Source organism: Gasterosteus aculeatus, chromosome 4, assembly GCF_964276395.1.
Source record: "Gasterosteus aculeatus chromosome 4, fGasAcu3.hap1.1, whole genome shotgun sequence".
NCBI lineage: Eukaryota > Metazoa > Chordata > Actinopteri > Perciformes > Gasterosteidae > Gasterosteus > Gasterosteus aculeatus.
The window spans coordinates 25,529,914-25,556,833 of record NC_135691.1 but is presented as its reverse complement, the minus strand read 5'-3'; the positions used below and the strand labels follow the sequence as shown (position 1 = coordinate 25,556,833).

Here is a 26,920-nt window from a genome sequence, read left to right as displayed (position 1 = left end):
TTGTCTGCAACTGCTTTGCAGTCCGACTACGACAATACAAACAAGGTAAAAAAAAAAGTGGCACAAATGCCGATGAGCGTAAACGGAAGTCGGCAAGTTACGCGCGTCATTTGTCGGTTGTGCGCGCCCTCCCACCCAGTGGCAGCACTTCTCTTTTCAGCAGGACCACGCGTGACTCCTGTCACATCGTGGAGGAGAGCAGCGTGCCATGAAGACCGTCGGTGTGTGAGTGCTGTGCTGCCACAATATGATGCTGCTGCCCAGTCTGTTGTTGGCGCTGTGGGGAGATCCGGGTCGGTGCCTGGAGGAGAACGGAGGCTTCACCTTTGATGGAGACATCCGCCGGTTCGCCGTGGCCTCCGACACGGTGTACGTCGCTACGGAGAAGACGCTGTACCAGCTGAGCCACGACCTGACTCAGGTCCACAGTCTGACTCTGAGAGGAGTCTTGACAGGGTCGCATCAGACGAACGAGGAGCACTTTTCCCGGGTTGCTGAGACGGACGAGGAGAACGCAACGTTTGGTGTCCACATATTGTTGCCGTTTGTTAAGAACGAGTCTCTGGTCATCTGCGGGGTGATTGCGTGCGGTTACTGCGAGGTGCTGAACCTGAAGAACATCTCCAATGTGCAGTACAAGGAGCACATCCAGGTGGGGTCCATGTGGCCAGACAGCGCGTCCGTCGGCTTCCTGGTGGACGCGGAGGAAAGAAACAAGAGTTACATTTTGACGGCCAATCAGCAAGATGAGCAAAGGCCCCACTGCGTACCGAAACCAGACGCTGTGTACCTCCATAATACGCAACACAATCAGACAGGACATATATTCTCTATGGTGGACAGTCATGATACCCCTTCAATCCAACGAATCAACGGCAATGTCAAGTTTGTGGACGGATTTCAGATCAACTCAAGCATTTATCTTTTCTCCAACCTGCCCTCAAGTGACAAGAACAACAAAGTCCGTCTAATTTGGCTCTGGGTACAAAAAAACAAAAAGGAGACTTTCCGCTCTCTCCGGAGCGCGACGCTCAGCATCCCTGGAGGTGATGGGGGTAAAGGCAGCGAGCTCCTCGCCTCCGCGGTGATCCCCGGAGGGCCGCAGGTTCTGTGGAGCGGCGTGTTCCGCGTGGGTGGAGGACAAACCCCCACCGAGCTGGTGCTGTTTGACATCAGCCCGGACCTCAGCGGATCCTGTAATGATCCAGACTTCCACGTTGACTGCAAAGATAAGGAACACCGGACGGTGGGTCGTTTCATAGATTTTGGATTAAATGTGTTTTTCCAAGTTACACAAATTAAATTGTGGGCTCATTTTGCGCACTGACGTCCTACATTCTGAAAACAATCACAGTATGAACTCATGATAAACAAAGCGTTTTAAGGGTGAAATGAAGGCACAAAATTGATGAGGGTTTGCTCACTGAATTAAAAAAGAAAAACTGTAATGAAAAGGTGAGAGGTTCATGAGGCTCATATGTGTTTTAAGGCTATAGAGATGGTGCTAAAATCGGCATTTGACTTTAATTTGAGTGTTGTTTGTCTCTAGCCAAAGATTCTGAAGCCAATGGCCGTGCTCTACAAGCAGAACTACATGACCTCTGTTCTGGCAGTGAGACAGAAGGCCTGGATGGTTTTCTTCATCGGGACAGAAGACGGGCAGCTCATCAAGGTGTGTATAAATACTTTAAATACAAAATCTATTATGATTATTGTTATTTATTTATATATATATAATAAACATCAGTCAGGAAGCACTTTACAGTAACCGTCTGCCTGACACAATAGGCTCTTTCATGCTGAGCTTCATTTTCACCAAACCCTACGTGTCTCCCTGCAATGCAGAGGCCTGTCTTTTGACCCGGCAGCTAATGTCGCGCATAGGGCAGGACACATGACAGCTAGTGGATAAAAACAATGCAGTGTTAATGGGTTGTTTTTTTGTTGTTAAAGATGATAGTGTTAGAATGTGTGAGCTGGGGACCTATAAATAACTAGAACAATCATAGAAACCTTTTGGTCTGTAAATATTGGTCCAAAATATGACATACCAAATTGTTTTTTTATTAATGATTTAGAATTGAATCTAGACTCATGGCAAAGCCATCGGCTCCATTGGGGTGGAAAAAACAATAAAAAGCACTGCGAGGTAAAATATATTTTTTATTTGAACAGTTTCTGGTGACATTGGCAAAGAGAATAAACCAACAAAACAGCTGCAGGTTAAAACAGTAAATTGGTTTATTGTTAATACAGGATACACTTGATAAACTGCTAATGAACTGATTTTTCTATTGGTGGTCTATTTTTTGGTACCCTAGTACGTTTCATTGCTGCCCCGGTCCCCAGCAGTACACTTTCAAAAGACCGAAAATATCCCTTTAAATATTTGTCGTTCAGCGATTACCAACAGGTGTGAGTCAGAGAAAGGAGGGCAGTTCCCCTGGCAAGATGCAAGTCAAACAGAAGGTTAACTAGTATCAAACTCAATTCTAAAAAAGAATTTAAAAGTAGTTGCACATCTACGGCAGCATGGTAAATAAGGCTATCGAAAAGCTGCTTTTAATAAGCACCAGAAGTGATTAAGGAAAATTAGGTTCAGCTGTGCAGACAGGTGTGTGGTCAGGTGATTGCTTCTCAAAGGGGTAAGTGAGGTAAGACAGAACCTGGAAAATCATCATTTACACTGGTGAGCGTGAGGAAGAAGAGGCACAAGGACATTTCTGCTAAATAATATAGTTCAACCACATTCTGTGTTTTGGTAGTTGAAGTGACATGATGCAAACATACTGACAGAAACACTGTGTTTCCATAGTAGCTGTTAGTTCTTAGTGGTGACCGAGGGCAACACAGTGTCTGTTTATCACTATTAAAGATATTTAAGATGCAGAGAATCTGGTTGTAAAAATCCTTACAAGTTACCTGGTCGCCCAAACCCAACCGTCCAAATTCTAATTAGCCGTAGCAGATTACGCCGTCCTTCAAACATAAATGCTCATTCTTGAATGGATCAAACCTAATTGTTTCCCTTTGACGGTCAATCAGAAACGTAACAAAACTACATTGTTGTTGTTGTTGTTGTTGTCGTCAGCTTTCCGTGGACCAGAACTATCGCCCCACCTGTCCCAGAGTGCTCTACAGGGCCGTTGACGACCGCCGAGTGTTTCCCAAAATGTATCTGGATCAAGTGGATCGTAAACATGTGTACATGCCATTACAGAACCAGGTAGGTGCATTGTACATGCATGCATATCAAAATGTTTATTATTATTATTATAAAAATGTAAAATATAACTAGACTGTATATTAACATGTGACTGTGTTGTAGATGAAGCGTGTTCCCGTGTCAAAGTGCAGCATATACACAGATGTGCAGAAGTGTTGGTCTGCGCAGGATCCATACTGCGTCTGGTGCGGCTCTGAAAGAAGGTCAGGGAAACATGTGGTTTTGAAGCTTTCAATCAATCATAAACTCACATATTGTTTCTGTTCCTAGTTGCAAATTCGAGGATGAATGCCAAGATTCCGACTGGGTGTCGATTCCTGATTATTCTCAACCGAGAATGGTGTCCCACAAAGTATCAAAGGACGCCACTGGACAGGTACAGACCACCTAAACGCTTTAACTGCAGTCAGTTGGGAGTGTCTCATGTTTCTCCTAAACACTCTTATCCTTCCTCTATCAGATCACACTTCACATCCAGACTCACCTCACTGTGGGCCAGAAGGTTGCGTCTAACTTTGCCTGTCAATTTTCCGCAATTTCCGGAGAGCTTTGTGGCACAAAAAACCCTCCTCCGCTGTTCCCACGATGCACCTGCGTCCTTTCAAATAGTACACTTCCTGCTGAAGGTCAGTGAGCTCTACATATAATAATCTAGTGAATTAATTCCCTGTCGATCAATGATTTTCACGCTTTCACAAGAGTCGTGTAAGGTGGAAAAGTCAACATGTTACATCATTATGACCCAACAGGGCTGCTGTTCACAGTGAAGTTTAAACTTGGGAAGACACTATTCAACAAACAGCTGAAGCTGTCCAGCTGCTCTGACATCAAGGGAACACCAACTTTTGTCCTGTAAGTACAGAGTATCTCCATGTTTCATTATCGGACAAACACACAATAAGCAGTACTACAAACATGTGGTTTGTGTCATCATGATTTGAGTTTCAATCAGCAAAAATGTGTCATTTGTTTCCTCTTCAGGTGTCGAACGTGTATCGAGGCTGGATGTGGCTGGAGCAAAGATGGCTGCTCTTGGGCAAATGGAGAAGGGGACGATGTAAATACGCATGTTTTTATGTATTATCTATTGTACACAAGGCTTTTCCAGACACCATACAGGTGTTAAAGTGCTACATTTGAACTCCAGAGCATGAACACCGCTTTCATTTTGAGCTTTTTGAAGATTGATGTCTCTGACTGTATAGTTGTTGGCTCCATTTACAGTGTAAGTAATGTGAACCTGCTTCATTCTCTCCCCTCTGTTCTATCTGCAGGAAAAAGTTTGCCAAATGATGGAGTCAGGAATAAACCTTTCTGTCAGTCTGAACCTAAATTCTCACACATAATCGTCATCTAATCACCTCATTCACATTCAGATTGAAACTAATGATGTTTATGTTTTTTAATATCAGACACCAGGGATCTCTTCCATCACTCCCAGTAGCGTGTCTTTCTACGGCAGAAACCATGCAGTGTTGTCCGGTTACAACCTCATTGACGTGACCGGAGTGAAGATCCAGGCGGACGTGAACTGCCTTCCACTAGAGTCAGTTTACCAGCGCCTCAAATCAGGCTTAAAAGATCAATTTTAATTATTATTATTTTAAAAACGTGCTTGTGACAATTGGTCAATACTATGTGCTCTCTTCTTTCCTAAAGTGAAGCTGGATTTTTTTCTTTCTTTGTGTGATGTGGCTCCTCTTTTGTTTGGTTTTTATGTAATTCTGCTGACATTAGGATAACATCATGGTTCATGGATGTCATTATAAACTTCAAGTTTGTGTTGCAGAAAGTCAGAAAACTTCTTGTCACTGGTGCAGCTGTTCTGCAGCTGTTGATCATGCCCAGTTTTTTCATTTAGGAAAGCCTCAAAACGTGTGCCTTTTCCCTTTTAAGTAGAATTCTCTGCAGCACTGTTGCTTAGGCGGACATTTTGGGTCCGCCTAAGCGTCATGAATCGGGCTGGGCTTCTGCTTCAGCAGTGGACTGTTTCAAGCCATTTCAGCATCATGTTTTCATCTTTCTACTATAAAACTCCATCTTACTGAGGGAAAAAAAGGTCTTTACTCATTCCAAGCCACATAAGAGCGTCAAAATGTGAGTGTTATTTTCTCACTCTTGATGTCAGTGAGAATAACTGGTTTCCCCTCTCAGGTCTCCTGTATGGAACAAGACTGATGGGAAACTGACGTTCCACATTCCCAGTGTCGATAATAAAGGCACTGTCCAAGTATGCGCTCTCCTCTCAGACGGCAGTTGCCACGGCAATGCTACAATCACCTACAAGTCATCTCCGTCCTGCACCAACATCGTACCAAGCACCACTTGGATCAGGTATGTGTATGCATGCGCGCACACACACACACACACACACGCACGTGGCTTAATTAGTAGGGGAGTAACACATTGTGGTCTTCACCATGGTTATCATAACTAACTTGATTTTATACTTTTGACAATTACAAATCTTCTACACAGTATTGTCAACAAGTCTTTCAAAAAGAGCGATAAAACCTTTAGTTGGCTATTTTGGGATTGGCCTCCAGTGATTTTTCACCGACGATTCTGGTGCGACTTATATTAGGAAACATTGTTAGTAAGTTAAGAGTTGAGGGTCATCTTATGGGCAAAGAACGCCACTTCCCAAAAATGGTCTTTCACCATCATGCCGCTTCCTTTTTTTAGTTGCACAGCTGAGAGGCCCACTTCTGTATTTCTACACTGTTGCTTGAAAAACAATTGATGTAAATTTGTTCAGAACATGGAAATAAAAAATGTAATGATCCCAGAACCATAAAGCATGACGGCATTATCATATAGAATTGAATTTGAATAAAAAAATGTTATTCATCATATCGTAGGATGTAGTGAACATTGACACTTCCAGGAGCCACAATGCGATTTAAAGTGAGGTTGTAATACATAGGTAACCCCTTTTATAAAATGACTAGCCATAGATGAATAATTTCAGGCTATCGTGATCTCTCTGGTTTAGAGCTCATGCAGAAATAGGAGGTTTTAATAAAATTATTAGTTGATAATTGATGATTCATGAAACCTAATATTTTGTATATTGTAGGATGTAGAGAACATTGAAGCTTCCAGGAGCCACAATAAGATTTAATCTGAGATTGTAATATATAGGTAACCCTTTATAAAATTACTAGCCACAGATGTATTTTTACCATAATTTCAGGCTTTCATGATCTCTCTGCTTTATAGCTTTGCAGAAATTAGAACGCTGATAAGTTGCCATTGGCCATTAACTATTTAGCCCTACAAAGATACATGAGCCCTGCAACCCAAACAAACAACATCTTCTCTGATTGGCTGCTGCTCTGTGTCCAATAGTGGGAAGAGGGAGCTAACACTCACAGGATCCTACCTGGAGTTTGTGGAAGGGATCATGCACAGCCACGCCCTGCAGGAAGTCACAGCTCCCAGGAGCAGAACCAGTCAGGTGAGCCTGTAGACTGCCATAGTGTTGTTGTCTCACATTAATTATGTTGCAGGATAAACATGCTGTCGTTTTACATAATGAAAAGTATTGGGTAATCTAATGGTAGATTATGTTACGTTTTGTTACACACTACGCACAAACATGTGGAGTGAGGCATGTCATGTATTACGTCCCACTTTGTTTCTGTATATGCTTTGCATGTGACATCATGCTATAACGTGCCCTTTCCTTATGCGGCAGTATGTCATGTTACATGGCATCATTTAACCTCAAACATTGTCACATTGTTTTGGGGTATTTTGACGTTCATCTGAGAATTGATAGCATGAATAAATCAAAATGTCTTGTTGCTGGCTTATTCTCAATCTTTTTTGGCGTTTTTCCTGTTAAGAGTTTTCATTAAAAAGCTTTCTCAGCAGGAGGCTGTCATCATTTGTAAAGCCTAGTTTATGCTTCTGCGTTTTCAGAGTGACGCAAGGAAACGCAGACGCAACAGCCCCTTGCGTGTCCCCTGCGTGCCTTTTCACACCTCCTTGCGTGCTTGCTACTCTAAATAACACAGGGTTTTTCTTTTTGTGTTATTTTCTTCAGAATCTCACCTATGACACCCCTGCAGCTGACCAAAAGACTTTGGGCAGCACCGTGTTATTAAAAGTGGCTAATCAAACCGTAGCCTGCTCCACAACAATAGACTACTATCCGGACCCCGAGTTCACTAGTTTCTCCTCCATAAGAACAGGAGAAGATGTGCGCATCACCTTACAGGTAATGCATATTCTTTAATACACATCCACAAATGGATACATAAAACTTCAAATTTGTTTCTGTTGTAATTTCAGAAAATTGCAGACAAACTGGAGATGACCCTGGCAGAGTTGTCCGTGTGGGGCGTTAAGGAAGGAAAGGAATACCCCTGCATCATGGAGGCCAAACATACCAATAATGAGACAGACTTTTTTATCTGCGAGATTCAAAGGACAACCAGCGCTATATTTCCACAGTTATTGGTAAATTTGTTGGTCACACACCAGTCTAGATGATGCTATGGAGTAATCAGATATTCATTTCATTGGATCAATGGTAAACTATGCTACCAAATATAATAGAAGTATGAGTTTTCCTGCAATAGTTACCCAACCAAGGTAGTGCTTTTTTTCTCTGTAATATTCCATTCAAATATATAGTGATTGTCGCTTTTTTCTTTACAGATAAAGTATGGAGACAAGATGGTAACATTGAATGGCACATCTTCATATCTGTACCTTCTTCTTGCCCTTCTGCTGATACCCTGCATCATTATTGGTAATAAAAACCAAGAGGGGTTGAATGATTTGACCCATTTCGTCTACTAAAAGCCTAAAAAAGAAATCCATATTTTTGTTGTTCAATTGGATAAATGACCTTTCCCTGCTTGATTTGGTCTCTCAGCGGTGGTGATCTTCTACCGAGGCCAGCAGAACAAGCTCACGGCTAGGATGAACAAGCATATGGAAGACCTGGAGCTCGACATCAGGAATGACATTCGACAAGGTTGACCTTTTGAAGCCACTCCTTCTCTCTCATGATCTACGTTTCTACTTTACTTTCGTAAATGCTTAAATATGATCAAAATACTGCTGGAAACGAAGGCAGATGTGCTCAAACTACTACAAAGGTCTGCTTCCAAACTCTACAATGATGTACGAGCGTTGAGGTTGTACTTTTTGCGGTCTTGGGTAACCAGAAATCTGCCACGCTCCGAGCAAAGCTCTTGGAGATCTGTTTTTGAGACAACAGTAATTTGGCTGCTTAGAAAAGACAAAAACAAATGTAGAAAAACAGTTGATACAGTAACGTAAATACCTAAAGATAAGAGGTGTAAAACTTGTGATATGAGTATCATATCACACGTTTTAAAACATTTCCAACACTATGGTCAAGAGAATGCACTTTTCCTCTAGCACAATCACAATCCTCTTATTTACATATATTGTTGGATGGCATACTATGAAATATTGTAGAGAAACGTTTAATAATGGTATCCATACATTGTTTCTTAGAAAATTGTTGAAGATTATACTTACATACATATATATATATTTTTTGGTGACAATGCCTTGCTTCCTGCTAACACGGTGATCACAAATTGTAGTTAACTGCTTCATATCTCATCATACACTCATTGTTCCACTTTACAGTAACATCGACACATAACTCCACCATGACGGACTTGGACACACACACACACACACACACACACACACACACACACACATATATACATACATGTGCACAGTTCCTCTTTGTCAATTCAAGCTTGTTCCCTTTTCTGATGTCATTTATAGTAATCGGCTTTTGGCATGTGCAGCCATTGCAGCACAGTCTACGTGCAAACAAACGCTTGTTTCACAATTAGATAATTTTGTTAGGTAAAGTTTGTAGGGAAGTGCCAGGTTCAGCAACTTAACGCACACGATTCAAAAACAGCCACACTGTCTTCCGCAGGTTTCATTGATCTGCAGACGGAGAAAGTTGACCTGATGGAAAACGTTGGAGCAATTCCTTTCCTGGACTACAAGCACTTTGCCTCCCGAATTTTTTTTCCAGAGGTACATTTCAGCTGGAAAGAAAATCCTACACATTGATGCTGTGAGATGTCAAATACAACCTACGTATAGTAACATTACTCCCAGATTAACAAAGCCACCTTTTTTATCTACTGGTATGTTTCAGAGTGAATCCTTCATGGCGTTGTGTATCAAAGACATCGGCCAGGTAAGGTTTAAGCCCTGATGATGTCGATGTCGCTACCACGTTGTAACTCTCACTGATATGTTGCTCTGTTTGACCTGAAATCAGGACGTGGTGAAGGTTCGACTTGACGAAGGTTGCCAGGGCTTGTCCAGGCTACTCCAGGACCAGCTGTTTCTCACATCTATGGTGCACGCTCTAGAAGAGCAGAAGAGCTTCACCGTGAAAGACAAGTCAGTTTAGGGTGTTTTTTCTGTGTGTGGTTGTCTCTTGCCGGCAGTCTTGCATAACAGATGTCTGAAGTGTAGTTAAATGCAGTTGCTTTCTGCTCACCAAACTTCATCGACTCATCTTCCGTTCTTTTACTGTGGTTGAGCATTTTCATGACTTGCTCTTGTCTATTTCATAATCTAGCTGTTTCATTATTGTTCCCTTCTTGCGGATCATGGTCCCTCTAGTGTAGCCTGGATCCTGTCACTTAAACCAGATGGTGTTTGGTGTTTTTGCTTGATAACTGCCATTGGGTTCCTTGATACTGTCCTCGTCTTTTTGTTGTCTCCTCACCTTTGCCTAATGTTGTGCAGGTGTGTGTTGGCTTCTTTACTGACCGTGGCGCTCCACCACAACCTGTCGTACCTGACTGAGATAATGGAGACTCTGCTCAGGGCTCTGACTCAGCAGAAGAGCAACGCTCAGCCCAAACTGATGCTCCGACGCACCGAGTCTACCGTGGAGAAGCTGCTGACCAACTGGATGTCCATCTGCCTTTATGGCTTCCTCAGAGTCAGTTGCTCTCATGTCTCTTTTAAGTTGGCTATTTTAACCATGCTAGCATCTAGGGGTGGCAATGTCTGTCAGTCGGTTGGTCCACTGCGTGGTACAGGCTTAAATATCCATCTGAATGGATTGCCCTGGTTTCCTTCATGATTACTTATAAAACCTTTGGGGATCCCATGACTTTCATGTTGTGCCACCATCAGGTCAAAATAATATATTCTTATATATTTTGAATTTACACTCGCAAACTTATATTATACTCCCATCAACCTCAGCTCAAATTTCTGTTTATTTTCCACAAGCAAGTGTTGCCATGCTAACAAGCCACTTTGAGATGGTAAATATAATACACTAAACATTGCCATGTTAACATGTGAGTATGGCAGCATGCTAACATTGGGATTTAGCTTGTTTGCATTTAGCTTCCATACAGCCTTGGAGAGCTAAAAACATGGCTTCATATATATTGCACCATAATACAGCACTTCTGTCCTGTGATTGACTTTTGATTATGCCTTGTTCTTCCATTGAGGTCCGTGGAGCCTATTTACCAAATGCCCCACAGCTGAACTAGAAGTCAGTTCAGCCATTTCATAAACCACATTCTATTCTCGCTTAGCCTCATCTGCTTACCCAAATTACCATGGTTACATCTGTAGAGATATCACAGATTTAGAGGGTTCAGTAGTGAATCTAATCTGAGGCCTCACACTAAATTAAATCCCTGTTGATATGTGTATTGCAAAAAAAAGAAAACAGAGTGAACCAGCGTGTGCTGCGGTGCTCAGAGTGGCTATTTGAGATCACGACTAGAGTTATTAATTCATGTTGATGGTCATTAATGTTACATGCAGTTTACAGCCAAAAACAAAGATACCACAGACTATATTACCGGGTTAAAACCACCAAGAGCTCGTGACAAAGTCACCGTGTCCTTTGTGCCTAGTTTCACCAACAGACTCTTCCCGTTTCTGGTTTTGTGCAGGAGAGTGTGGGTCAGCACCTGTTTGTGATGGTCAGCGCTCTCACGCAGCAGACGGCTAAAGGACCTGTGGACTGCGTGACAGGGAAAGCTCTGTACACACTCAGCGAGGACTGGCTGTTGTGGCAGGCTCAGGACTTCATTTCCCTGGTAGATATAAATAAACACATTCTACATCTCACGGCATTGTCATTTGAGCTGTTTGCTTGGGTGCAAAGAGGTTCATTTTGTGGTATTCTCAGGAATTAAATGCTAACACTTTCTTGTGTTTGCATATTGCTCTGTGTTGGTATGTCACAAGTTTAGTCATGTGTGCATTGACACTTCCCGATTCTTGGTTCTGTTTTTTAGGACAGTGTCAGACAGTCTGTGAGACAGTGAATTCTCGGCCGTGGCGTGTGGTGTTACCATAGAGAAGGTCTAAAATGAATGTTTCGATGGCGCTCGTACAGGAAGTCATGACGTTATGTGATAACAGATCTGTGTGATCTGAAATAACTCTATGAAATATTAATCTAACTATTATATTGCTCCTTCGTCAATGTGGAAGAGAGCTGGCCTTTTTTCCGGGTTAGTGGCGAGTTTATCCAGTTAACCTGCGCCGGAGCAGTTTCAAGTTTTTGGATGTGTTTCTATGGTGATTTTGCCAAATTTGCTTTGTGGAACTAGAATCTCATCCTGAAAATTATCCGGCTAACTCAGTTCGAAGAACTGTATAAGCGGTCTGTTGACTAAACATAAACACAGCACCCCAAATCTTCTAATTCACACACTCACTTTGTTATCGAGACGAGAACGTTTGCAACATTGTGCCAAGTACACAGCGGCCGGTACCGGACAACTTCAGTAGCTTTATTTACAGGAGCTTCTTTATGGTTATTATAAAAAACAAATGTCCTGGAAGTTGCAGAACAGAGGTTCTGAATAGTTCCAGACAGTGTTAATTTCGTCGACGAAAACTCAATTCAAGGAAGTGGAGCGCCACAGCATTTCTCGGATTAAACAGTCAGTGAGCAGTGTATGTTGAGCTAAGCTAACTTTGAATGCACCTACTCCTCAGAGCTGGTGAGTGTTCCTAACACATAGCCCTGGTTATTTCATAATATGGGTAAACCTGTGATGGAAAATTAAAAGAAGGGTTAGTAATCTGCAGATATTTGCAAGATCCAACCCAAAAACCCAAACCAACCCAATGTTGCCGACTCTTATCAAATGGCAGCAGCACTAGCTCCAAAGTTTCTGAATGTAGAGAGAACGTATTGAAGTCAGCAACATCCCGTCCATTCAGGCCTCCGAAGCCCCACAAATAAAATGATGAACGTAAACGACAAACCCAGCTACCCGCGGTTTATGCTGGCAGTAATAGTAATGGGACTAATAATAATAATAATGACAGCAGCACCTGCTGATGCTATGATTGGAGGCAGGAGCGGAACCATGACCTATGAAAACCTGTGAGGCGAGAAACCACAAATACAAAACAAAGTTAGTGATGTGCATTAAAAAGACACAACATCTTTATTCACAATATTGAAAAGGTTGAAAGTGGTATTACATGTTCAACAGTAGCTACACCTGTAAAATTAACAAGACTCTTCTAATTGTCACCTGCAAAGTCTTTATGTTCAGGTTTTAACACATTAAACACATGAACAGCTTGCAAACAAACTGCAAATGTCCATAAACTATCTATTGGGTTATCTCCATTGGGCTGTCTGCATTAGCTGCATAACTGTGGAAAGGAAGTAAGATAGAGTGATAATACATTATCTGTTAACACCGCTGTGAAAGCCTTTTAGTAACCACTCAATTTTCCCTAAAGAATCTTTACAGCGGCTGAGCAACAATGCAGCCTGACATATGAGGAATCTTTATTTTTCTTATTCTGAAACCAGCATTGTTTCAATCAGCCTTTGATTATTACTGGTCATTGTAGTGGTTTTCTGAAGGGTACAAATGGCCTCATACTGCAACAAGAAGCTGTGTGCATTCAGCATTCACACATGCACTCGTACGCCGACTGAGCAATCTGCGTATCTCAAAGCAGTGAATGAGCTCCTGCCATTAAGGACATATCTTCTGACATAGCTGATTGAATCTTGCGTGGCCATAAAAATCCAGCAAGTTATTCCCTGTAATGAGCACTTAAGCATGTCCATATTGCTGTTTATTGTTTACAGAAGCTGAAGGTGCTGTTTGCAGTGGGCACTGACGGAGAGGTCAGCGATCATCTGGAGGTCAACGCTCTCAGCTGTGACTCAGTAGAACAAGTCAAAGAGAAAATCCTGTCCACCTTCAAGGCCAAGTTTGGGTTCCCCTACAACGGCCACCTCAGGGACGTTTGTCTTGGTAGGTAACAAGTTCTGAAGCTATGAGTCTTGTCTATGTAGAATTTACCAACGTTTTGGGTGGGAATGACTGTTTTAAAGAAAATCTCTTTGTTTGTTCACACAGTTTAATCACACATGCACCCATTTTCCCACCAGAGTATGAGAAGAATGGATTGTTCGTTGCCCTTGAAGAAGTGGATTCAAGCTCTGAGGTTATTGGGGAGGTTACGATGCTCAACACACTCAAGCACTACATGGTGAGGAATAGGATAATTTAGGAAGTCTGTCAGTGGAAGAAGGCTCGCCCACTATAACGTTGCGTCTCAATGCGAAACAGAGTCCACGTGAGAGCAAGGAAGTGGGTCTCGGCCTGCCGGTTGGCATGACTTTTATACAAGAGGAAGAAAATCCCCACTAGTGCAGAGTGGTTTGTAATGTCTTCATAACTGGATCATGGAGTCATTATTTGCTCTTGGTCACTTTAATCTCTGAATGCCATCAGGATTTGTTTGATGGAACAATATGATCCATCCTACAAAGGCAAACGACACGGGTCTTTCTGCTTGGTTTCTGTGGTTGAACTGGTGAAAGATAATCTGGAAACGGTCTATTGCGAAACCACTGACAGAAGCGCTAGGAAATCCCCAGCTGTCACCACATTGAAGATCTGTCACATGTTGTGCAATGAAGGTTCAAACCAACACATCTTTTGTGTTAACACATATTTTTACAACTTGTCTTTAAAATGAGCTTCAAAGTGTTTTACGAAGAAAATCATCTGATATGTCAGATACACACACACACACACACACACACACATTTCCACATGAATTTATATTTATAAATGCATAACGTGAACATTTAAATGGGATCTAACCTCCTTTGACTCCCTGACTATTTCATGGCCGCTAAAAACTGGACAACATGAACAGAGCTTCTCTTGCTTGTCCGCCATTCAGGTGCGGCTGATCTCAACTGACCTGTTGTCATTTACTAACATTTCTGTTTGTACTCCTGTAGGTTCCTGATGGAGCTACCATCAAAGTGCTTTCAAAGAAAGATCACCCCCCTCTGAGCCCGCAGGGAAGTCTGAAGGGTAAGAGCTGAGAAGGACACAACATTGTGTACTTGTTTACTATAGATATAGATGGAGGCAGAAGGGGTCAGTGTCCATAACAAGACGCCTAAGCTAAACGGAAACAAGGTAGGCCTGTGATGGATTTTAAAAAGTCTGCTGATTTTGAACATTTTGATCGTTTTTGCGATAACGATCAACGCTTCCTCTTTAGAGACTTATATTTGCTAGGTGTGATGGCTGCAGGAAGGAAGGGGCTTCTGTGTCACACATCACAAGTGAAGCACCCTTTCAGGAAATGCACTTTTTTTGGTCATATCTATTCTGCGCTTGTGTTTTAGTTAGATTTTTCTAGCCCTTCATTGCTGTAACTTCGCCATGGCAGACCTGCCTCAGTGAATCCTATTCACCCAGCTTAGTAAAGTATAGTTGGATTCTCTAAACACAGCGTTGACTTTTCCCTAACTCTTCTATCGCAGCACTGTGGCCCACACTTTTGTTTTTGACGGGGCACAAACCAACCCAAGTAGGCTTATTGTTACTGGTATTGATAATCACTGTTCGTTTTGGTTGATTTTCTTTTAGACGATGAGAACTTCTCTGGAAAATACTTCCACTTGGTAGGTGACATTTTTTGTGGTGCTGAGGTGAATCCTTGGCTAATAAGCGCAGACATCACTACACATGTCCCTAGCTAAATATTCCAATGGAATTGAGGTTGAGTAATTCAATGTTTTTTTCAATTGCTCTGTTCTTCAGATTGATCCTGATGTAGACGAGGATCAGAGTAGGAACCCGGAGAGGAAGAAGTTGAAACTGAAGGAAGTGCACCTCACCAAACTGCTCTCCACCAAGGCAAGAGGATCGAGCCTGAATCCATCGTGCACACAAACACATAGCAGCTCTAAAAATGCAAATACCAGTTTGAGGCACTTTTCATCTTGTAGCAGGGCAGAAGGAGATTGCCTTTTTTCCCCTCTATAAGGTGGCGGTGCATTCGTTTGTGGAGAACCTGTTCAGATCTATCTGGGGGACAACGCCGCAAGGCAGAACCCCCCAAGCCATCAAATACTTCTTTGACTTCCTGGACACTCAGGCAGACAACATGAAGATCACCGACCCAGATGTTCTGCACATCTGGAAGACCAACAGGTATTGTTGGATCATCTACAGCTCTTTGGACAGTGGACAATTGCTGGTAGAGGTTTTTCTCTTAGAACCAACATTTTCTTGCTGATGTCCACAGTTTACCTCTGCGCTTCTGGGTCAATATCCTGAAAAACCCCCAGTTTGTTTTTGACATGGAGAAGACTCCCCAGCTCGAAAGCTGCCTAAGTGTCATCACTCAGGCTTTCATGGACTCATTCTCCCTCAGCGATACCCAGCTAGGAAAGGTAACACAAAATGTGTCTTATGAACTATTGCAGGAAACTCCTGTGTACTTTCCGTGTCGAGACAACGGATAGATCTACAGTAATGTGAAGCTGTCTATATGCAGGGGTTCTAAGATTGAATGTACAATGCTGTCTTTATTTTTGAAAGACTGTAGTGACTTGTTTTCATACATTCTATACAAAATCAAAAAAACATAATATAGATTGTCAGAAAAATCCCAGTTATATTAGAATGTCATAAAATAGTAATAGGATGTGGAAAATGTGAAGTCGTGTAGATGTTTTTTTAAAGTATTTTTTACAGTATTTCCATAAATAAATCACATGGGTCCAAAAGTTGTAGTGGAAGGAAGTTTAAAAAATGCATAATATGTCATTGAAAAAAGACAGGTTTCTTGCACTGGTGCTCTTGAGGGGGAAAAAAACAAACAAAATATTGTTTGCATGGATAATAAAAAGGGAAGGGGATCCCAAACGGTGTGATATCAAGATAAAGCAGCGCCTTAGTAAAGCAATAAGTTGCACGTCGGGCCTAACAACGCCCCCAAACTGTTAAATTATTGAAGATAGAAAGTACACACTCTCGTACCTTTATTGCTTTTATAATACGGTTACCAGCGAAATAGTAATTAGGAAATAGTGGTCTTCCAGCACAAAAGGGTATTAGCCACCAAACGTTGTGTATCTATTTTAGTATTCCAGGGAAAAAAAGGTACTGTACATTATCGCTCAATAGCATGACCCCCAGTGACTCACTCACCCAATCAGAACTCTGCAGTTCATCCACCCGTATTACAATAAAGGCCCTTTCAGGTATTTTACTTGTTGCTAATGTACGAGGCATTTCAGTCACAATATACTTTGAACATTGTGTTTCAGGGTGCACCAACCAACAAACTGCTCTACGCCAAAGACATACCCACGTTTAAACAGGAAGTAAAGGCCTACTACAAGCACATCAGTGACCAGTCACCGCTCACAGGGTCTGAATTCAAGGAATTCCTGCAGGAAGAGTCAAAGGTAACGTGTATTTCTGTAGAAAGTATTAAACAATTGCCACTAATATGAAGACCTGCAGAGATAGGATAACTTTTTTTTCCATTTCAGAAACACGAAAACGAGTTCAACGAAGCCGCAGCCCTGAGAGAGTTCTACAAATTCATACAGCGATACTTCCCTGAGGTCAGTCCTTCTTGTCGCACACAGACACCATGTTGATATCCCTCAGTAAAGTTTCAACAGTGCGGTTATTTGTACTCAATATAGTATGAACACAGCCTGATGCGGAAGATGAGTAATGTTGAAATAAGATAAATGTGTCAATAGGTCAGGTAGAAGGAATTTGTTCATAACTGTCGTAAGACAGTTCGAGTCCCGGCTGCCCCATGTCTCAAGTCGAAGTGTCCCTGAGCAAGACACCTAACCCCTAATTGCTCGCCGGGCAAAATGTAAAAAAAAAAACCATGGGTTTAAAGTGTAATGTAAGTCGCTTTGGATAAAAGCGTCTGCTAAATGACCTGTAATGTAATGACAATTGTGAAGAAGAAATAAAACGTTTAATTTGATCATTCTGTTTCAAAATGTAATAATGCTATTTTAGACCATCATAAAAAGCCTTATTCGTATTTTTAATAACGCCATGCGATTGCTCTGTCTTTTCTAAAGATCAAAGACAAGCTGGAACAAAATGGAGCTCCTGCTGAGCTGATGGAGCAACTACAGCATGTTAAAAACTTGTTTGATGGACTAAAAAGCTGCTCCTGGAACTAAGCTGCTGTCCTCTTTCATGGAAGACATTTTTCCCGGGCTGGATCATCTGCTACAAAGACGAGGTTATGCCAAGGATTTGAAAGAAAGGCATCGCTCAGTTCTGTGAAGGACCCTTTTACAGAAAGCACAAAATCAGTTTCAGATCATGTCCCTTATGAATGTTTGGTTTTTCAGTACTAAACTGCTTGATCAACAACGACCGGAGAAAAGTGACATGTTTTAATATAATTCCACTGTAAAAAAAGTGCACCATAACGTGTTTGTAAATGCTTAAATTAAACACCAGTCTAGTCCTTCTGTTTCCACAGGTAAACTCCTCGCGTCTTAGGGGGGAGGGACAAGCTTCTTCTCATTTTAAATGTCCAATATGAAGTAGAGATCAGAGGCCAGGCTGGGAGGAGGGGTCCCGCTCCCCGTGCACCAGAGATCCTAGTTCCTCCAGCTGCAGCTGCTGGGCGCTTTCCAAGTCCTCCAGCCTCCGACGGAGCAGGGACAGCTCCCTCTGCTGCTGCTCCTCCTGCGGCGCAGAACAGTCATACAGGCAAATGTTACACCAGCCTCATCACATTAATGTTCACCTGTCTCTCACTGCTTTCAGAGTGATCAGTTCACACTAGGGGTGTCAATTGCTCAAAAATGACATTTGAATATTCACTTAAAAAAAAAAACATTTGACTATATTCGAATATGTGGTTGGGCATTAGGCACGTCAATAACAGGACAAATTAATACGAGACATAAATAAATTACCTGTACAAGTAGTTAAGTTCAAATCCATTTAACAACATTAAATGGGTTTGAAACGATCTAACGGCCAAGACCGCAGATCTCTCGCACCGTCGCACTCTGCGCGTAGCGGGTTAAATGAACAAATGTCGAGTGCTTATCGAGAGTTTTGTGCAAGCAATTTAAGGTCGCGATTCTTGTCGCAAATACGGCAGGCTTCATTCTGTGATTGAAACAAAGTTTTACAGTACCGACATTGAACGCTCCGAGCGAGCTGTGCTGTAAACACAGAACTTTTCCTTGGCATGAAACGGCAAATAATCAAACCAGTGCATGAAGCTGTTGCAGCCTACACACTCTATTTTATTCATGCAATATATAGTATAGTACAGTCGCGCCTCTGCCGCTGTTTTTTTTTTACATTCAAATATTAATTTAACTACTCATATATATATTTGAATACAGAATATTCGTTGACAGCCTAGTTCACACATCCTTCTTTAGTAACGGTCACTGCTCCTACAGAATGGAGCTTTTATGATGATAACTTGAGTTAAGTTCCATCGATTAGCCTTAATTGGATTGAAACTCTACATAATTACCGCTGTGGTTGTGTCTCCATTCGACTATTATCATCTACAGAATCATGTTACTTACCGGTATGGTGCCTAATGGCCGCTCAGAGCCGAGGAAAACAAAGGGGGCGGGTGAAGAGGTCAGGAAGGCAGGGCCAGCGCTGTAGGGCCCCTGGCCGCCGAGTAGCAGACGCCGGAACTCGTTGTGCCGTCGCTGCAGCTCCTTCAGCCGTCTGTTCACTGGAGCCTGTTCCTCTGACAACAGGGGCCTTCTAGACAGAGAGGGGGAACATTTATTGTGGGTTTAGAACAAGACCACCGCACAAACCATTTAGCTGCAAATTGCCCTTACCTCAACTTAATTTATACTTTTAGAAATTGCTAAAAAGGACCAGCTTGTTTACCTCTTTGATGCAGCTTCCAGTTCCAGCTCTTCTATCCTGGCCTCCCGCAACTGAATCTTATACTGCATTTTTTTCTCTCTGTTCTCTGTCAGCGTTTTCCTCTGAATAAACACATGCATGTTTAAAATCTCACCAATGCATTATAACAGTGTCCTTCCCGTGAAACAGGTGGGATGTACTAACCCTTATTCTGAAAACAAGACAACGTCTAGCACGAAGGAATCTTCTTGTAGTAGTGGATACATTCTGAAGCCAATACAAAGACACAGGGAAGAGGAGGACTAGTACCTTCTTCTGGGCCACTGCTGCCCTCTGCAGTCTTTCTTTGACCTGAGAGTATTTCTCCAGCAGCTTGTGTTTTTCCTCCAACCACTCCACCCGATGGTCCTCCACCAGCCTGAAGGAGGAGCAACACACAGGAAGGAAATTTAAGAGATATTTCAAAGATGTATGATTTGATGGCTATCGGAGCGAGGCGGAGCAGCACCTCTCTGCCTTGTGTTGGCTCCTCTCAGCCTGGGTTCGGGCCGTCCTCAAGTCTTCCCTGATTCGGTCCAGAGTTTCTTTCAGTCGCTGGTTTGTCTCCATCAAGTCCCTTTCAGAGTGAGACAGCGTCCCCAGCTGGACACCCAGTTCCTGGTTCTGCTGTTGGGTCAAAACAAAACTTTTTTTATTTCAGCCCACTCCCGGGGCACATTACACCGAGTTACCTGTTGTAGGTCAGCAAGCTCTGCTTTCTGCCTCTCAAGCTCCTCCACATGGGAGCTCTGCTGCTGTAGTTTGCTTCTGTAAGACAAAGCAATTTCCTTTAAAATAGAAATGCAATAAAGGTTTGATTTTATTACTTCTCTATTTTGTAGGATCATGAACATTATTTGTCTTAGAATTGTTGACTTTTTGGCCTTTTTTATTTAGTGAAAATCATAACTGACACCATTTAATTTGTGCAAAACATTAATATGAGAAAATAAACCAAGGCTTTTCCACTCCAGTACCACTTCCTCTAAATTTACTTCAGATAATAAACTGGCCTCTCCATGCACAGTAAGTAAGTTTTCCTGTAACTGTTCACTAATATTACATGAAGCTGACCTCAGGTTCTGCAGCTCCCTGCGGACAGACTCCTCTCCTTGTTGGCTGATACGAAGACGTTCCTCCCACTCCTCTTTCTGGGAGTGGTCTGCTGCAACCTGCAGAGCCCTTTGCTGCTCCAGAGAGGCAAGGCGGTTCTCCACTTCCAACCTCACAACAGAAAGTATTGAACAATCAAGACAAGTTGCACAGCGGAAGTGACAAATATCAGTCTTTTTTTGATTGTACCGATAAGGAATTTAAATGCCGGGCCCCTTTCAAAAGACCCAGCACCAACTGAAATAACAAAAGGGGATTCTCACTTTTCCTCGTGCAGGGTTGCAATTTTATGGAACTCCTCCTCGCGCGCAGACTGCACTTTCCTGACCAACTCCCTCTCTTTCTCCACAAGGACGTCCTTGTGTCGCTCCACCGCAGCCTTCAGCACCTCCATGTCCGCCTGCAGGCCTGAGATACACAAGCTACCATGACAATCGGAGGGTAATGAGGAGACAGGTTATACAAGACAAATGCACAATACAAATGAAAAATATTTTTAATAAAAAGAAACCTGTCATTTATAGCTGCTTATAGCTAGTAGCTATACTACTGTTAACAGTAGTATAGTGTAAGGAAGTTTATCCGGTCATATTTCTCTCTTCAGTATGTATTTCACATTTAGAGTACTGCATTCAAACGATTCTCCTCGTAAAATGTATTTTGAAAATAGAATTCACTTTTTCTTAATACACATTTTTACCAGGCATGAAAAGGGTGAAGGTTCAAGGGTCAAGGGTGAAAAAGGTGAGAAGGATCCCCCAGTTGAAAACCCATTCGTTGACGGGGGGGTGCGGTAAGATATTACCGACCATTTTACCGAATCTCGTTCAGTAAAATGAACGAATCTTTCTTCGAGTCATTCGTTGATGGGGGGGGTAGCGGTAGCTAATCATTTGCTCCTGGGTAACTTAACTTGGATATACCAGAAAATATTAAAACCATCACTCACCCTGTTCGCAATTCACTGAATCTCCCTTCTGACACGCGCAGCTGTTCGCAGTGCACCGAATATGAATACCCCCCCCCACAAAAACCGAATCTAATCTACACGATTCACGTAGGTCACCTATTTTGGTTTCAAAACGGCGAATTTCGCCGAAAGGTGAGGGATTTTCATGCCTGTTTTACTGAGTAGAGCTTCAACGCCACCATCCTTTGAGTTTAGCTGAAAAGTGTTTGATTAAGTTGGTTCTTTCACGGCATATTTTGGAGTCGCAGAGGTTTAGAAAAGGCAAACTTTATTTATTCTTTGCGCTTGCGGTTTGTGTCGCCGTGTGAAGCAAACATGAGCCGCATTATTAAATGTGACCCCACTAAATATCTGATAAATCAATGTATGCGGCCCGTTTCTATGGCAGCTGATTGATGAGTATATTATTAGGCTCCACCGATCAGCCCGTTTATACCTTCTACCGTAAGTAGTAGATATTTCAGGAACACAGCCCACTTCTCCCTGCAGAGTGAGAGTGTGTGTGTGTGTGTGTGTTCCATACCGTCGATCTGCCCGTGCAGTGCGTCTCGCTCTCTCTCCAGCTCCCCTTTTGAGCGAGCACACTCCAGTTTGATGCTGGCCGCCTCCAGTTTATGGGAGTGCTTCAGGCTGTCAATCTGAGAACCACGAACAGACAAACTGGAAAACTTGAGTAGATGGTGGCAAATTTGAGGTTCTGATGGGACTTGGCGGAAGAATTCATGACCACAAATTTTAATTTCAGAAGGGATGCCGTCATCAGAAGCCTCATTGGCCAACACTCTTTTTATCACAGCAGTGGGTGTCTATTAAGTCTACTGTTTTCCCACCATCGTCCTGAAAATCCTTTCATCACCCTAAAGTCTGGCAAAATCTATTTTCAGGTGTTGAACACTAAAGAGGAAGTCCATCTATATGCCAAACAATAGCCCGTCTCCACCATTAACTATGGAGGAAACAAGACAATGCTTTATAATATTATAGTTAAAACAAAACAGCGTACCTGGGAGGTCAGAGAGTTGACCTCTCGCTCTGCTTTGTTCAGTCGTCCGCTGAGCTGGCTGTTCTGCTCGTGTGTCAGATGGAGTTCGCTCCCCATCCGCTCCAGCTGTAGACGCAGCGACTGACGCTCCGCCTGTCACAACAGCAGTCGGTCATCAAGCTGAATTGTAACTAAGTTAGAGCTGCAGCAATGAGACGTCTCACCTCCAGCGACTTGACTGCAGACTGAGACTCGGTTAGCTGTCGGATCTGGATGCGTTGGACGCTATCGGCCTGCTGGCCCGAGTTGTCTTTCTGGGCGCGGAGCTCCGCCATCTCGGTCTCCAGGCCCTTCAGCCTCAGGTGGAGCTGAGCCTTCTCCCTCAGCAGAGCCTCCACTCGTTTCCCGTCACGCAGCTGGTCTGAACCCTGATAGTGAGCCATCAGGTCCTCTCGGTCCTTCTCCAGACGGGAGATCTGACGACAGCAAGGGGGGCGTTTCACTTGGAGTCTACTTTATTTTGATAGAAATCAGTGTAAAATAACCGTGAACAACAAACTGACCTCTGCCTCATAGCGGAGCCTCCTCTCCTCCAGTGTGTGAGCATGTTCTTCTCTTTGGTGGTCAAACTGCGACTTGAGAAAGGTGAACTCATAACGCAGCTTGTTGTACTCTGACCTGTACTTCTCAGTCTCCTGACAAAGAAACATGAGAAAACTAATTAAACTCTCAATCGGTGACAGGAGAGCGGACTAAATGTAAACAAGCTTGAGAGCGCTGACTTCCAGATGATTGTCAAGACGTTTTTCAATTTTCCACAACGGCGCCAACAAAGGAAAATGCCAAAATGTATCCGGCGAAGGACCAAAATAGAATAAAAAGTAAAGCAAAGTATTTTGTTCAAATCAACTCCTGGATATGATTGACCGGTGCTGTTGCAGCATCTCATCATCCCTATCAGAGCAGCAGACCACAGGCCTGATGCTCCCTTCGGATGAAAACAGGAGTTGGTCTTGATTCCTGACTGACTTTGGTAAGTTTGATTCATCCAATCACCTGACAGGCTGCCTAACATTTTTTTTAACGAGGGTTCGTCCTTTTTCAAACGAAAGCTTCTCAGGCTGTCTGTGGATCAAGATCTAGTGTTTTTAATTTAAATCTTGTTTTTAATTTCCCCTTAAATTTCATTCTTGAAGTTCTTTGTTTCTGAGTGATTTTTGTCCTGTGGGAGCTGGGAAGACATAGTGTGGGCACATAGCATGTTAATGTGTGTACATATTCATATAATGCAAAACTCTGTCTTTAAAGGGCATTTAGGGGACATGGTTTACAACTTTCTTTTTTTGTATTATCTGTCTGTGTATTGTTTTATACTAGTGCTGCATTACACGTCTTCCTGCCAATCATTCTGACTCCCATAGGTCACTTAAGTTTTCCCTCAATTTGCATATCCATTTATGACAAAGGGAAAGTGCAAACTAAACATAAATAAATGTGTAGCAGCTACCAATGACACAGGTCTCGCTCTTATCGGTGCCATTAATACAAAGAAGTAATGAGCAATCATATAGAAACAGACGGACTGACCTCCTCCAGTTTATTGAACCGCTCTCTGACTGGAGCCTCCATCTCCTGTTGTACCTGAGCTCTGAGCAACTCCAGCCGCTGAGGTGTCATCACCTGGTCCACACAGACACACACGTTTTGTTTAGAAAAAGTCAATTTAAAAATTTGAACCGAATCCTTGACCACAACAGAAACTGTCCAATTCTTTGAATCTGTCAACGTAACCAAACCCTCCCAACAAGTGAGGTTTGGCCACAATCAAACAACAGAAGACTGCATCATTCGTGCAAGCTTTGTGGCGTCAGACTTTCCCCTTTCCAGGTTTGGTTCACCTGCAGTCGCAGCTCTTCCAGCTCCCTGGTTTTGTCCAGCAGGTCTCCTCGGAGTTCCGCCAACAGCAGCTGCAGTTTCTCCTGCTGTGTTTGCCTGTCGCTCAGCAGACGCTTCAGTTCCCCCTGCGCCTGGGTGAACTCATCCTGCAAGCTGCAAGAGAAGATACCGGGTAGAAATGGGAGGTTATGAAAAATGTCCTGTCACACAACTATCCTGGTCAAAGGAAATCTGCAAATAACCTAAATAAATGCACATAAAACTCACCTCATGTATAGGTTTCATAAATGGGACACACTTAAACGATCATAAAGGTCCTACAAGCTAGTATAAAGGAAGAAGTAAATTTTTTTTTCAGACAAACACATATATTACCTCCTCATGAGTGAGCTCAGTACAGTTCCAACAGATAGCACTGTTGTAAATGTAAATTGAATTTATTGCACTCTTAAAATACAGATTTTGCATAAAAATCATAGCCCATGGTTGTCGATGATATAGTAGAAATTCTTTATTTTCCCAGTTTTCTCTACACATGCAACAATTTATTGTTGTATCTACCATCTGTCAATAATATTTATACATCAACAAGAAACTAAAGGCATAGATCTCCATCGGATTCAAAAAAGGTTAATCTTAAATGAAATATACCTGGCATGTTCAGCCTTTAGTGTCTGGTAGTTGGTCCTGTGGTTTTCGCACTTCATCCGCTCATCGATCAGCATCTTCTGCAGTTCCAGCTCTGCTCCACCCAACCCAGCAGACAGCCCCAGCATGGCGGCGGACATCCCCAACCCGGGCTCCAGGTTCGGGAGGAGAGGTGCCGGGTGGCCGTGAACGGAGGAGGCCATCTCACCTCTGCGGCAAGGAGACGAGAGAGGGGCGCAGTTGAACGAAAGCTAGGTGGACAAAGCAAACGATTTGCTGGGCAAATTTGTTATTAACAAAACATTTTTTTAATAATAGGAATAATATGCCCGTTGTCTTTAACGATGACAACAAACTGCCCGCACTCCCTCCAAGTGTTGCGTGGTGCTCTGAGAGGGATACAATTATCCCTGCCTTTGTTGTCAGTTAGTTACCATGGAGGCTTTGAACAGGCGTCCCACAGCTACTTAAATCACAACCTTATCAGTCAAGACCAGGCTGTGAATCAAGCTCAAGTGATTAGTTAGCCTCCATTCCCTGGAGTGTAGGTCTGATGTGGATACCAGAGTCTGTAATAGAAACTCTCTCTCTCTATGAGCAGACAAACGATAAAACCATCCCATGAATTAAGTTGACAACATTGTTACGTTAATTCAAAATTGCTACGGGGACGAATGAGGCAACAGCAATTCAGTATTTTTAAATGTCGCGCCGTTTTCCACGACACCATATATGCTAACTAGCTGCTAGTTAGCATATATCGCACACTGGCTTCCTTTGTCCTTACAAATGAAAATACAGGACACTGTAAAGAATTATTGAAGAACTCATCATGTAATATACATACTGTGGCTGTAGATTGCAGAAAGCTACTTACCCGTTGTTGACTTTGGAGCTTCCTTTCTTGCTTTGTGATTGTTTGCTTAACTAGCCAGAACTGGGTTGCTAATCTTTAAACTACAAACTGAGGAACCATGGGAACTTTTTTTAAAAGTGCATTTCTCCATTTAAGGAATATCTTACAAATTATAAGAAACAGCCATTTCGATCACAGCTTCAGGAATAGCTCTGTATTTTAGCTCGGTACTTATATATAAAATCCAACGTTTGTAGAAACCTTCTATTTACTATCGAGTGGCGCAATGATGACGTATTTTGGGGGCGGGGGATCCCCGGAAGTTAGTGTCGCGCTGGTCCAGGCTTGATATTACCTTAAACTACTGCGGTCAACTCAGCCGACACTCGGATTTCCTTGGTCAACTCAGGCGACGCTTGAATTGTAGTGCACGTATATGCTGGCATTTACGGTATTGAACAAGTACTGTAACCCGAAAAAAAGGCTATTTAAATAGCAATTTCCAGACAATGATAGAACTATGTGTGTACGGGACTACTGGTGTACAATAAAATAAATATTTGTACAGTAAAAAATTGGAGATTTTCTCAAAGTAAAAGCCCTATAATTGAAATTTATAGGGCTAATTCAAAAACACCATTTCTCCATATTTGAGCTACAATAAAAACAGATTTCCCAATAGTTCCAGGCCAAGATCAATGTACCTGTGTTAAGGACCTCTCTGACTACTACCATGCTGAATATCAAGTATTTTTACTGTACAGATTTGGAGATTTCTGTAAAAGTGAAAGCCCTATTTTTGCAAGTTAAAAAACACCATTTCTCCATGTTTGGAGAAATGGTGTTTTTCCTGTACCAAATCTGTTCAGTAAAAATGTTTCAAATTCAGCATGGTAGTAGTCAGAGAGGTCCTTAACACAGCTACATTTGTCTTGCCTTGGAACTATTGATAAATCTGTTTTTATTGTATTTAAACAATGGAGATATG

General features: G+C 42.5%; 2 protein-coding genes across 12 annotated transcripts; one reads left to right on the top strand and one right to left on the bottom strand.

Moving 5' to 3' along the window:
* On the top strand, window positions 1-18,037 carry plxnc1 (plexin C1). 3 transcript variants are annotated; one of them, XM_040173385.2, is made up of 31 exons: window positions 1-1,246; window positions 1,556-1,672; window positions 3,092-3,226; window positions 3,329-3,429; window positions 3,497-3,602; window positions 3,687-3,852; window positions 3,976-4,078; window positions 4,208-4,283; window positions 4,501-4,542; window positions 4,639-4,772; window positions 5,381-5,560; window positions 6,578-6,686; window positions 7,278-7,451; window positions 7,526-7,693; window positions 7,895-7,988; window positions 8,115-8,216; window positions 9,171-9,274; window positions 9,399-9,440; window positions 9,525-9,649; window positions 10,001-10,199; window positions 11,179-11,325; window positions 13,356-13,524; window positions 13,662-13,762; window positions 14,526-14,601; window positions 15,166-15,200; window positions 15,340-15,435; window positions 15,566-15,732; window positions 15,827-15,974; window positions 16,854-16,994; window positions 17,082-17,156; window positions 17,640-18,037. In XM_040173385.2, the coding sequence occupies exons 1-31, from the start codon at window positions 248-250 to the stop codon at window positions 17,742-17,744; spliced, it is 4,536 nt and encodes a 1,511-aa protein (XP_040029319.2). In that variant the 5' UTR covers window positions 1-247; the 3' UTR covers window positions 17,745-18,037. The 3 variants fall into 3 exon arrangements, with proteins under 3 accessions (XP_040029319.2, XP_077957682.1, XP_077957681.1); XM_078101556.1 differs by having other exon boundaries at window positions 1,550-1,672; window positions 3,329-3,411; XM_078101555.1 differs by having other exon boundaries at window positions 1,550-1,672.
* cep83 (centrosomal protein 83) lies at window positions 17,949-26,360 on the bottom strand. 9 transcript variants are annotated; one of them, XM_078101560.1, is made up of 16 exons: window positions 25,954-26,360; window positions 25,080-25,286; window positions 24,431-24,581; window positions 24,120-24,212; window positions 23,096-23,227; window positions 22,757-23,008; window positions 22,554-22,685; window positions 22,074-22,188; window positions 20,844-20,988; window positions 20,542-20,691; window positions 20,160-20,235; window positions 19,937-20,094; window positions 19,633-19,846; window positions 19,450-19,550; window positions 19,128-19,317; window positions 17,949-18,261 (listed from the first exon to the last, which is right to left on the bottom strand). In XM_078101560.1, the coding sequence occupies exons 2-16, from the start codon at window positions 25,277-25,279 to the stop codon at window positions 18,124-18,126; spliced, it is 2,247 nt and encodes a 748-aa protein (XP_077957686.1). In that variant the 5' UTR covers window positions 25,280-25,286; window positions 25,954-26,360; the 3' UTR covers window positions 17,949-18,123. The 9 variants fall into 9 exon arrangements, with proteins under 9 accessions (XP_077957686.1, XP_077957689.1, XP_040029321.2 ...); XM_078101563.1 differs by having other exon boundaries at window positions 19,128-19,314; XM_040173387.2 differs by having other exon boundaries at window positions 19,738-19,846.
* Window positions 26,361-26,920: the final 560 nt, after the last annotated feature.